The sequence below is a fragment of the Pogona vitticeps genome, chromosome 2 (genome assembly GCF_051106095.1).
Source record: "Pogona vitticeps strain Pit_001003342236 chromosome 2, PviZW2.1, whole genome shotgun sequence".
In the NCBI taxonomy this organism is placed as follows: domain Eukaryota; kingdom Metazoa; phylum Chordata; class Lepidosauria; order Squamata; family Agamidae; genus Pogona; species Pogona vitticeps.
The window spans coordinates 182,235,940-182,249,078 of NC_135784.1; the positions used below are offsets into that span (position 1 = coordinate 182,235,940).

The 13,139-nt window shown below is 46.9% G+C and overlaps 1 protein-coding gene across 5 annotated transcripts in view; it reads right to left on the minus strand.

Annotated features, from left to right (window-relative positions):
- Window positions 1-9,744, minus strand: part of KEAP1 (kelch like ECH associated protein 1) — a 21,867-nt gene extending 12,123 nt beyond the window's left edge. Inside the window, exons 1-3 of one of the 5 annotated variants that reach the window (XM_072991537.2) lie at window positions 9,580-9,744; window positions 6,077-6,153; window positions 1,730-2,403 (exon numbers count right to left, since the gene is read on the minus strand). In XM_072991537.2, coding sequence (XP_072847638.1) covers window positions 1,730-2,272 — 543 coding nt within the window. In that variant the 5' untranslated portion in view covers window positions 2,273-2,403; window positions 6,077-6,153; window positions 9,580-9,744. Of the gene's footprint in view, window positions 1-1,729; window positions 2,404-5,224; window positions 5,248-6,076; window positions 6,154-7,830; window positions 9,151-9,579 lie in introns of those variants that run through there. The other 4 variants (XM_020798691.3, XM_072991538.2, XM_020798692.3 and 1 more) reach the window with 4 other exon arrangements.
- Between the last annotated feature and the right edge of the window lie 3,395 nt (window positions 9,745-13,139).

Sequence of the window (13,139 nt, forward strand, 5' to 3'; positions counted from 1 at the left end):
CAACAAACCAGTGATTTTCAATGGGTTGCAATCTATAAAAGCACAGACCAGAGCACAGAGCTCTAACTCCTGTCCTCTGAAGATGCCGGCCACAGAGACTGGTGAAACGTTAGGAAGAACAACCTTCAGAACACGGCCAAAGAGCCCGAAAAACCCACAAGAACCAACGATTTTCGATGAACTTCCTGGTTTGTTTTTCTGGTTCCTGCCCATCTCTGTAGTTAACCACTTCTCTCCAAATCACAAAGCAATTGTCATGGTTATTTTTAATTTTCAAATTGAAAAAAAAAGCAGGTGGAGCCAATCATTCTCTTTCAAGATAGGGTAGTCTTTTCAATTTATATGAGCTCAACATACCCTCTAATTTTCAGCCCTGCTGGGCGGGGCTCTGCCTCCCTCCCTCCCTCCCTCCACTTTGCCCCTCTGTGCGCGCGCGCATGTGTGAAGTTCTGTCACAACCAGAACCAAAGGGGCTGACCACAATCGCTGTGCAGAAGAGGAAAGCTGCGTGGAGGGAGACGGACTTGCACACACAGGTGCGCACCTTACAGGGAACCTTGCATGAGCTATTTTAAATCTGAGGATGTTTAGGGTCATCTATTTCTCAATGGGAGTGGAAGTTTTACTTTTAAAAAATACAAATTCAAAAATCCTTTACTCAAACTTCCCCAAATTTGGCACAGAACAAGAGCAGAGTCGGTCAGCTACACCTGTGCTATGTTTGGTGCTGATCTGAAGTCCAATTTCAAAATCATAATTGTTTCTTTGGGTTGCCCTCATGTTATTTTTTTTTTAAGGCCTTGTTGAATACTGCTTTGCTGTGCAATAACACATGATAACATATAATTCTCCTTGATTCCTTTTTCATTCTGTTCTCTTTAGTCAGACCCTGGCTCCTCAGTTTTCAGACACTATTGTTGTGGGTAATGATTACTTTCATGTTTTCCCTCAAGCCTAGAAAACAGGCAGAATGTGACAGTGGCCACCAATGTAAGCTCCCCAGATTTCCTTAGTCCCAACAAGTCTCTAGCCCCTGGCAAATGTAGAGATAAGGCATGGCAGTATGAAGGCACTGCCTTGTGAGTTTCGTAAACCAAATAAGATTTCCAGGGGCGCAATCAGACTTGAGTGCTTACCTTCTTCCCAAGGTGAGGAAAGAAAAGGTTTCCTGATGAGGAAAGCAGCAAAATAAATTAAGAATGACCATTAAATGACCCCCCCCAACTATGCTGAATTCTGGTCTTGGCACAATAATAACCACTCTCCAGCAAAGGCTGGGCAACATGGAAGTTATATATGCCTCGGTGCATTTTTGATGCCCTTGATGCTAAATTTTCCACCACATGACTGAATTTTGGTGATGCAAGAGTGGCAGAGCCTCCAGTCTAAATCATGGGGAAGAACAAGCAATGAGTATCTTGTTTTTAAAAACTGATTCATCCTCAAAGGAACACAAGCTGGATTAAAATAAGGTACATGTTCTTCATATGCCTTCCTTTAAAGTGAAGTGGAGGGGTTATCAACAATGCACCACCAGATCTGGCAATGTGGTGGCAAATTCTATTGTGCTTTAACTGTCGGGGGTGGGATGCTTGTCCCTGTTGGGTTAAGGAGGAAGAATCAGTCCCTTCCAACACTGGAAGTGCCCCACTTCTGTCCTAGTACAAGACTTCCCCTGACACATGACACAGTCCTTTCCCACCCCTGGTGCTCTCTTCCTGGTGCTCACCTCCCCAAAATGCATGTAGATGTATTCTCGTGCCCGTTGGTGCAGTTCGGCGCAGCCAATCTGCTCGGCAAAGTTGGCAATGCCAATGGCATTGCTGGGGTCCAGCTGCTGCACCAGGAAGTCACTGCAGGCTTTGACCACACTGTCAATCTGGTACATTACTGCCCCGTTCATGACGTGCAACACACAATGCTCCCCCACTGAGATGGAGGCCGTGTAGGCAAACTCAATGAGGCGCTCCATGACTTTAGGGTGGATGCCCTCGATGGGCACAATTTCCATGCCTTGCTCCCGAAGGCCCATGGTGAACATAGCCTTGAAGACAGGGCTGGAGGAAGCCAGCACCACCTTGTGGGCCTGGAATTCGGCTGGGGGAAGATCTTTGTATATGACCCGCAAAGTGACGTCGCAAAGCTGCTGGTTCAGGCGCAGCTGGTTCATGATGCTGAAGGCTTGCTTGGTGTGGTCTTCCAGCGTGTAGCTGAAAGTGCGATGGCCATCGTGTGAGGGAGTCACCTCCGCCTTGCACTCTGGGTCGTACATCACAAAAGCAGCCACACATTCATTGCATGAAGGAACCGGAGAAAAAAAGCAGGGGTGACGGCAGCAGCTGCAGAATCAGTTATGTGGGGAGCCTGGCTACAGAACTCTGACACACAGGAAAGACTCCACACCTGCAGAGGAGACAGACAACAGAAAGGTCTGGTTAGAGGCAAAACTACCACGATGCTTCCTTTTCAAAGTTACAGCATTGTTTTCACCCCAAGTTTGGCAAGAATCATGCAAGGCACCATGAACTTGAGCTACTAAGGTTCCCTAACCACTGCCTTAATTAAAAACATTCCCCTTAACTGTGATGGCTGGTGTTCAGGTATGTGTTCACGCATGCGTGTAAATGCATGCGCAGTCTGATATAATTATTTTATATTTGTTTTATAAGGCCAAGAAGCAATTGCTATGGAGAAGAAGACAGCCCTAGGGTGCAGGATCAGCTCTTTACTCCTCTGTTGCATCCGTGGTAGCCTGCCAGGCTCAGAATGTCCTTCAGAAGCACCCAGTCTTTTGATTCTTATGAATCCCTTTTTCCGCATCTAGCTCTGCTGGGTCGATCTTGGGCTTCTAGTGGAAAAACCACCTGAAAATATATACAAGAGGCCTCAAGTCTGCCCACCCTGGTTGATGCTATAAATCAAGGAAAGTAACTACTGTACTCAGGAGGACATCTTGCCTTGACGTTTCATGCATCTTGTTGGCTCACTTGCTAAACAAAATGGAAAAAGGAATCAAGGTGCCAAGGGCTACTGCTGTTATGGCTACGCTACCCAATAATACCACCCTCTTGCCGAGGGGGCCCTAGGATGAATTTAACCTCTTGAGCACTGGAGGCTAAGCCTGACTTTGCTTCAGAGGTTCTCTGGTCTCTTAGTCCTCCTGAAGCTCAGCTCATCCCCATTTCCCACAGACATCATGCTGATTCATTAGCAGTATTCATTTCCTGAGCTTGCAGCCATTCCACCACCTCATTCCCTCCAAGGCCACTCCAGCTAATCAAGAGGCCCTATTACGATAGGAGAAAAATGAGCAAACATATGACCAAGACAATTTGCTGAATTCTGAAATTTAAGCAAATAAAGGCTTGCTCTTGGGAGACAAGAACACGGTGTGTGTAACCTGGGGCAAAGTCAGCAATTTTGCTAAGGCAGTGTTTGTCATGCTGCTGAAGGGTATATCTCACTCCCTGAAGTGTACTTACGGAGATAACTCTGGAGCCATACATTTTTCTGTACCTAGCTAGGCCATCTAGCACAGATGGGGAAAGAATTCATTGGATTTGGCTCTTCCAAATAAATTTACCCATTTTATATTTCCTATGAGCAACGGTAGAGTGGAATCCCCCTGGTCTGGGAAATCTGAATGTCTCTGATGCATCTTATGGGGATGAGGATGCACACGTGTGCATTCTAGGAATGTATGAGGCTAAAAATGGGAACACTTCAAAAATAGGCACAAAGGCTTTCTGTCAATGCAATGAAGAGTACAACAATATATATTACAGAAAAAGTGTACGTTTTGAAAAAAGCTCACCAAAATATTCACAAACTCCTGTGCAGAAAAAGGAAGTCTGAACAACCCAAAATGCAAATTTATGCAAATAAGGATATATCTTTGGGAACAGAATTGTGGCCAGAAACATTTTGGAGAACAAGAGGAGGGGGCTTGAAAAGCCTACTGCATGCCACAATACTCTGGGGAGGGTGTATTTGCTTCCCCTTCCTCAAGCAGAAGGAAAACTCGCTTGGGAAACTAGCCAGCCCCAATGCAGAAATGTAGGGGAGGAGGTCCACAGCCCATGAAGCAACAAAATGAACTTCTTATGGTAGCTATAAAAGGGAATACTGTACTGTTACAGTACAGATATTTTCAAATGGGAGCAGGCAATATAAAATCAGAGTAACTGAACATCCAAAATTACAATAGTGTCCAAATGAACAAACACTGGGATTCTGAAATAAATGTCAGCATGCCTAATGTTATTTTGGTCATCTGGCTTCCACTGCAGACGAAGCAGCTGGCTCTACAAATTAAATGATACATTTATGAAAAGTCTAGCAAAGTAATGCATATTTAGATTTTTCTCCAGCCTCAAATATGGACAACACATTTGGCGGGAAGCCCAAAGCTTTTTGCTAGCGAACGTTTAGGGAGGCCAAAGAGCCGATGGCAAGGAATCAATGATTCCCCCCCACCAAGTCTCCAGAACAAGTTCCCGAGATACACTACACCAGGCTCCTTCCTTCCTTAATTTAGCAAATTGTTCAAAATAGAACTATTCAAAGCTGCCTTCAGCATCTCCATGATGCTGTAATTTCTCTCTCTCTCTCTTTGTATGAATTTTTGACTATACAGTTACGTATTGCCATGTTGTTTGAATGTATGTTCTTATCCGGGCTCTTGTGGAGCTTTAAGTTTCAACCTGTAAACTGCCCACAGTGCTTATGGGACAGTATATAAATCAAATAAATAAATATATAAATAAATTTCTTCAAGGGGACTCTTTGAGAATTAGCATCAACAAAAGACAACAAAACAAAACAAAAAGTTGACCAGCACATCACAGCTCCTGCTTTATCTGTACTGGATTCACAAAAAGCAAAACAAGAATGAAGTCTTTAAAAAGCTAGTAGTCAAATATAAGACAGGCTTTTCTGATGGAGCACACAGACACTAAGAAGTCATGTACAGTACACTGAACTTTGGATGCACCCCCGAACACAGCAGAACATATGCTTCTTTAACGGTATACCAACAGGGCTGCCCTGGGATATTTTGCTGATTTGTTGGGTATCAAGAAGCGATACAGTGGTGCCCCACTTGACAACGATAATCCGTCCAGCAAAATCGCTGTAGAACGAAATCGTCATCAAGCGAAAGTAAAAAGCCCATTGAAATGCATTGAAAACCGCTCAATGTGTTCCAATGGGCGAAATACCTCACCGTAAAGCGAAGATCCTCCATAGGGCGGCCATTTTCCGGTGCCTGTAAAGTGAGGAAACACAGCAGGGAGCCATTTTGAAACTGCAGGTGGCCATTTTGAAACCCAACGATCAGCTGTTTTGATCGTTGTAAAGAGAAAAATCGGTTCCCGAAGCAGGGAACCGATCGTCGTCAAGTGGATTTTCCCCATCTAAACACCGTTTTGCGATCGCAATAGTGATCGCAAAATACTCATTGTGAAGCGATTTCGTCATCTACTGGGATAAGCGTCTAGCAAGGCACCACTGTATAAATATTGGGAATGTAAAGAACAGGAAAAGGAATAACAGGATCTCAAAAATCAGCATGCATAGTTGATTAAAATCATTTTTTTAAAAAAAATTCTGAATGTTTTAAGTTTAAATCATAGTTTTAGATTTTTATTGTGAATGCCTCATTTCTTTTTTAAAGCACCATGTAATGGTAGCTTTAATTTAAAATGAATTAAAGCTCAAACAGCTCACTATGGAATGCACATTATAAATTCTAATTCTATATTATGGGACAATTTACTTTAGTCACCCATGATCCTGTGGGTGATTTACACCAACCACCTGTCACACCGAGTATACAGCTGAACTTACTGACATTAAATTGTCAACTGATCCTTGTCTCCCCAACTATCAATTCCTTCTGAATAACTTCCTACCTAGGAACCCCTGGAAGGAGTCACTATGACTCAAAATTGACTTGATGGCAGTGGAGAGGAGATAAAAAGCAAACCTTACGAATTTTTATCAAATTCATTTAAATCACATTTTTTTAAGACTGGGAATTTATCCACCCTTCTGCAGAGAGAGATCAGATACTCACTTCAGATAGGGTTGGGTTGTAATTCCTGTAAGCCCTCACCACTGGCTGTTCTGATGGGAGTTTTAGTCAAATAGCATCTGGAAGACAACATGTTCCTCATTCTTAATAAAATCGTAATTCAATGTATGCAGCTACAACTTTGGTTCTAAAATGGAAATGAATACACATACAGTAGTCAGAACTGGGCCAGAGGGGAATAAGTTATGACTACAACTAAGGACCATAGAATGGGAGACCCAAAAATCCGACATACACATCATTCTCTGTTTGCAAGATGTCCTGTTCAAGGCCTACCTAAATGAATTGGAGCTGTGCAACAGTGGGGAAAGAACAAGAATTTTTTTCCCAGTCTAGGTACCAACTCTTCACATAACGAAGAAGCCACTGAAAACTGTTTAAAGGTCAAGCATTGCAATTTTGGGGCCGAGGCCTTAAGACATTTATCTAGCTTCACACACAATTCTCTATAAAGGTTTAGAATGATAGGACTTTTGTAGACTACATAGGAAAAGGACATTGTGTTCTCTCCAGAGTTAATGTGCTGGACTGGGATTTGGAAGATCTCAATTCAAGACCCCAGTGGGCCATGAAAACTCTGCTTTAGCACAACCTCCATCATAGGTCTGTTCTGATAATTAAAGTGAAGTGGAGGAAATTCCTTCACTGGAGAAACGTTGGGATGTAAAGCTGGATTTAAAAAAAAAACACACCAATACGTTATGCACTTACCACATGTCTGTGTTTAAAGCTTGTATCTATTGTTGTGATACAAGCTTTATTTAAAAAATAAATCAAGGGTCCCCCCCCCCCAAATTGCTAGGATTGCAGTTTTAGAATTTTGTAGTCTGTGTTGTTTCAATTTAATCAATGATTTGAGCTATTATGTCTCTATCACAGTTCTAATATAATTTATTGCAACGTTTCCTTCCTCGCTTTGAGCTTTAGCACCACCTCCCAGGAAAAAATGCAGAAGTCACAACCCCTGATACAAGAACCATAAAACAGTGGAACCCAATGCAGGAAGCCAACGGCATCAATGGCATTTAGTTTTAAGCAAGCACGGCACGATGCTGAAAAGCCAGATCCCTGCTGCATTTATCAAGTCAAAGAGCATACCAGAGTCCCATTTTATCACCCCAGGTAAACAGCACCACCTTACCCCCATCACCATTATTTTTCACAAAAGATCAGGAAGGCTGACCGCCTTTGGAATTGGCACCCTGTCCTGGTGTTCTGTGCAACAAAGCCTTATTTTTCCACCACTTCTGGGTGCAAAGGGGTGCCAGGATTTCAACCGTCGACATGCCTGTTGAAAACAAATGCTCCCAGCCTGAACTTGGCCAGCTTGTTTCAGGAGAGGGCAGTGTGCAAATTCAGCCGGAAGAGGCAGAGGGTTGTTTAAAAACATGCCAGGGAACCTAGCCAACTACCACCTCTGTGCTACGCACAGTTGCTGCTGCTCTGCCACATGTTGCAATCCCGGTTGACACAGGAAGGTGGCTATCTCTTCCTCCTCCTCCTCCTTTCCATGTCCCACCTGCGACTGCAGAGCAGAGGAACTGCGAAACGGGCCTTTTTTTATCCAGAACCCCGATTGATGCTGTGCGTGGCCTGGGGTGCTGCTGAAGGGAACTGTCTATTCCATTCACATTCACAGGACATTGCTAGGAAGGGCCTGTTCTGCATCAAGCCAATCTTAACCACGCAGCCACCTCCCTTACGTTGCCCGGCTACAACCATCTCTTTGGACCTACCAGCCAAACTGACTTTCCAAACAGTAACCGGCTCCCCTTTTCTGGGCTCAGCCACTCTCCGTCGGCACTTTGGGATGATGGTTGGCCACACCGCCACGTCAAGCATGATTCCTCTCGCCAAAGGCAATACACAGAACACCTCGTTACCTCGAAGCAGCACTTCCCTCAGCCTGATTTCGTTTTTCTTTTTAATCAGTTAAATAGGAAAACACAAACACGGCTGCAAACTTGATCAGGGAGATCAACGAAAAGTTTCACTTGACCTATCAGCTCCTCAGGGCCAGTTCAAAAAACCGTGAGCTAGGAGATAGACCATGCATACATTTTTAAAAAAAAATCTACTGGCACAGTAATGAAAATGAAAGTATGAGTGATGTTTTCTCGAACATATGAGTGATGTTCTTTGCCCTCAAAGAGGAGTGGCTATTTGTCTTATTTATTTAGTAAAACAATACTTCCTTCATTCTTTCACAATGGGACAATAAGGAAGCCAAGTTAACTGTGGAATGATCTTTCCCCCAAAGTACAAAGTTCTGGAGTGCCTCTGTCAAGAACTGTGGCACATTCCTTCTCCAGCTGGCTTCCAGCCAGCCAGTTTTAAAAACAGTCTCTCCCAATCTAGACTGCACCAGATGTGTTAAAACTACAATTCCCATCAGCTCCAGCCTGAGGCACAGCGTCCCTGGAGTACACCGAGATGGGGCAAGTCTGAGCAAAATGCTGTGAACTAAAGTGGGTGAACTGGAAGACCGACAGTGTTGCTTGGTACAAATACTGCTCATTTTGCTTATAATTTGACGGTTGTATCCTTGGTTCCCACTGTTGTTTAAAAACTTAATAAACTAAAAGGGAAGGGCCCAAACCACTAAGAAGTATTTTCCTTTTGCCAACCAATGAAGGGAAACATCACTTCCTCTTTCAAGTTTTAATTGTCCCATAGGATCCAAGCCAGTGATCCCAGGATCCTTACAAGAATGCACCCTCTTGGGAGCGGCGCACGCAAGCCGACCTCCTGGTAACATTGCCCGCGAGATCCTGAGCCATTTTTATATTTTTCCGGGCAGCCTTACTCGCTCTATTCAAGGCCCCACCGCTCTTCCCAGTGGAATAGCTTTTCCCTTCCAATCTCCGAGGTACTTCTAACCCCCCCCAGCCCACCCCCTATTTACTTGCCTTATTAGGGTTATTCTTGAAAATCTCCGAGCGCAATCACAAAGGCGCTTCACCCAACCCAGCAAAGCTACCGTGCCTGCTGCACGAACAAAGGCAGCGGATACTCGGGCGGCGCGGGATCCGAACCCGGCCCTTGAGACGCAAACCCCCAAACCCAACCCAACCCAACCACCTGTCCGTCCCTGCCAAAGAATTCCAAGCAAGCAAGCAAGCGAGCAAGTCCTGCGAGAATCGGGCCGGGGCGCCGGAGCCAGAGGCGCAGGCCCTCGCTTCTCCTCCTCTTCAGGGCGTCTGGGGAGCCAAGAAGGGCGGCCTTCGCCAGGATTGCAGCGTCTGGCGTGCCTGCTGCCGACCCCGCCGAGAGAGGGGCTCCTCCGGGGAAAGAGCGGGCGCTCGGGGAGCCCACCCACTCCCACCCCCCGTCTTCCGACCGCGCCGTCTGGGCGCGGGTCTGCGCGCGCGCGCTGCCCGGGCAGAAGGCAGGGGCGCGAGGGAGGCGCGCAGGCCGCCTCTGTGCATGTGCAGAAAGCGGGAGCCGCGGCTCCCTCGGGGGGGCCCGGGAGGGCGGCTACTCACCCCTCCATGGCTGGCCCCTCGGCCCTTTCCTCCGTCTTCCCCCTCCGCCTCTTCCCCCCGCGCCCCGCCGAGCGCTCCTCCTCCTCCTCGGTGCCTCCATAGTGCAGGCAGCCACCGCGGCCACTGCTGCGGCGGGAGGTGGGGAAGCAGGCGGCCAGGCAGGGAGGGAGGGAGGAAAGGAGGGAGGAGAGGCTGATGGGTGTGTAAGTCACCATGACTAAGCAAGAGAAAGGAGGGGGAGGGAAGAAAAACCCGGCCGACCCACTTTCAGAATAAGAGTCCCCCCATGGCCAGCCATGGTGGGGAGGCTTGGCCCGGCCGGGGAGGGCCGGCGGCGGGAGAGGGCGCAGGCTGAGGCGGGCGCTGCTCGGGCAGAGTCAGGAGGAGCAGGGGGTGAAAGGAGGCTGGGGTGCTTTTGGGGGGGGGGAGGGGCGGGTGTCGGGAGACCAAAACCTCTTCGGGGGAGGGGGGTTAGACTGACTCGTGTGTGGCCCTTCCCGGGTCCTGACGTGCCAAGGCCACACGTAGCCAGAACTCCGAGGAGGGGAGGGGGGGAAATGGGGCAAAGGGCAGCGCCTGGGAACGTTGCTTTTTAGGACGACGACGACGACTCTCCGTATCTCGTGGCTCAAAGGGAGGCTCAGGAAGGAGCGCTCCCGAGTTGTGGTCGGAGGAGCACCGGCTCCGCCCGGGAAAGGAGCGAGGGGGTGTGTGTGTCCCCCGCTTCCCCAGCGCCCCTCCTCTGAAGTAACTGTGACACCCTCTATGGGGGCTCCTCCACGGATCGGGGTCTTCCAACGCCGCCCTGCGTACACGGGTTTCTAACTGGGCTCCAAGACATGGGTGGGGAATGTGCCGGACGCTGGCTGTGTTGGGACTGCAACTCCCATCAAGACTTGTCTTTAGCCGCTGGGGAGGAATGATGGGAGTTGCAGTCCAAGGAGGTCTGGTTGAGCTGGAGCCATCTAGCAGCACCCCATTAGTCTAGATGCCCACTAGCCAGCGAGGCCCGTCAGAGTCGGATGGGGCTTGTGGGGAGGGCTGCAGCCTTGGCCTGACCCCTCCCGCCCCGGTTTCTCTCTTTTCACTTCCTTTAAAAAGGATGGTAATAATAATATGCTAACAGTTACTTGATATTTTTAATTTTTCTTTTTCCAGCCAAACAGGCTCTCGTTTAAAAGCACTTAAAACTGGGGCAGTTTCAGTGGGGGGAGGGCTTGCCGCTCAGAGGAGTTGGAAGCAAATTTATGGGGGGGAGGGGAGCAGGGAGCGGGGAACTCTGTGTACCTTGGGTGATGATGCACAAGAGGAAAGTTCAGGGGTGGTTTGCACAACAAATGACGGAGGGCTGAAACTCCCATCTGTACACTCTCACAGAGCCCGGCCCTCTTTTTCATGTGGTGACTCTGTTCAGCCTGTAGCCCAAATTTGGGCTACCCTGCCCACCTCTGGAACCAGGTGCTCCTCCCATGTCATTTCCCAGCAAGGAAGAAGTTAGTGGACTTTGGCTGGAGCTCTTGGCTCTGCCCCCATTTCCAGCCACCCAAAGGGTGCCTTAAAAAGCTAGTGGCCCATCTCCTGGCTACATGGAATAAAGAAAAAAAAACATTGCATTCCATAGGGCTCACAATGAAGTGCTTGGAGAATAGCAACCTAACAGGCTTGGAAGCTTTAAAAAACGGCCCGCAGAATGTAATAAATGTTCATTTTGCACTCGGAAGAAATCCAGTGTAATGTCAAGATGAGCAGACATAAACTATTGAGTTAAATTGAGTTCTTTCTTGGCAAAGATCAATTTGGAATTTGATTTATGCATCACCCCTTACCAATTTAGCAATGCTAATTCTCTAAAAAAGAGCTACCAGAGACAATTGGAAACAAAAAATTTAAATAAATAATTTGGCCTCCCCTAAAAAAAAGAAAAAAAAAGATGAGCAGACATGAGGAGGGCATTGCAGAGCTGACGTGGAACACACAAAGAAGCCCTAAACGGTGCCCACCATGTATTCTCGAAGGTGCCCACCATGCTTTCAGAGGCAGGGTAGCTGCCACAAGGCCTCTGAGGATGCTTTTAATGTCTGGGGAGGTTCATGCAACGGGGGCCAGTTTTTGGCATTTAGGTCCTTGAGTTGCATAAATCATGTGGAAGCTTGAGCACTCCATTTAATGAAGATAGGCTATAAACACCCTAATGGAGAATGACCATGTATATTACCAGTTAAGAGCAAGTTAATATATGGCCTTCTAGATGTTATTGAATTATCACTTCTGTCATACCAGCCCACTGGCCATTCTTGACTAGGTGGTGGGAATTGGGAGCCCCACAAGTTCTGGAGAGCCAGAAGTTCTTCATTCTTGCAATGAGAACAGGGTTTGGAACGGGGACTCAAGCACCAGTGTAGTTGTTTAAAGCTGGCAAGACAGATTCCATTCATTTGGTCCCACCTGGCAAACTAGCTGCTGTCTGTTTTGCTAGTTGCCATCTTTAAAGGTCAATTCTTTTGATCTGATTTGTTGCAGTTACCTTTGCTCTAGAAAAGGTAATCCCAGTATCTGGATAATCCCAGCCAAGCACCCTCTCGTGTCTTCAGTAGGGGCTGCAGTTGTTGCATTGGTCTTAGCTGGTTGAATAATATGTGGATTTGAAAGGATGAATCATTATAATGAGCAGAACCCCTGGTACCCTCAACTAAAAAGTTTTTTTTTTTTTAACCAGACTGCAGTTCTGCCCAGAGGTGGTTTGTTGGGTACAACCTCCCCACATAAATGGGCAACTCACCAGCAGAATCTCCATCTTGTCTAAATTGAGCTTCAACTCAGTCTGGCTTCAGCTTGGTCCCTTTTGCCATCCTTTAATTGTCTCAGACGCTGATTCTGTCTTTCCGCTACAGCAGAACATGAATTTGATGGAAAGCAGAGGCAGAACTCTGCAGGCAGTTGATGTCTCACTCCAAAACTCTGTATAGCCTCACTTAGCTGTTTCATGTAGATTATAGATCTTAAAGGGGCAAAAGAGACCTGCCCCGCTTACCAAGATGTAGCAGTCGTACCGAATCGAAGGGGTCCCACAGCAAGGCCCTCCACATTTTATTATTGTTTCTGTTACTGTAATTGTATTAGTGGCTCTCTCTTAATCTCAGGGCCTAAACTGTAGTTGACGTGGCCATTGCACCATGGGCAAGGTTGAGCAACAATCCTTTGGCACCATTTTCTGGAAGCAGCCACTCCCACAGGAGTGGAATCACTGTTCGCCAGTCCTGTTCGTGGAGGGATGGCTATGGCTGATTACATCAGAAGGCTCTGAGATGTTCACGAGATAAGCAGAGTCGTACTCTGCCTATCCTGGTTCCTTCAAAGGTTATCAAGTCAGGACAATTAAAGCCATTTCAGCCCTGATCCAAGACAGGAAACCAAACTAGATCAGAGTACATAGATAATGTTGTCATTCATTGAGGTTCATGAGAGTTAACAAGGACTGATAATCACATTGTAATGGTGACCATTGGCCTGTCACTCTTGTAGAGCCTTCCAGAGGTGGTGTACTATAATTGGTTGTTCCG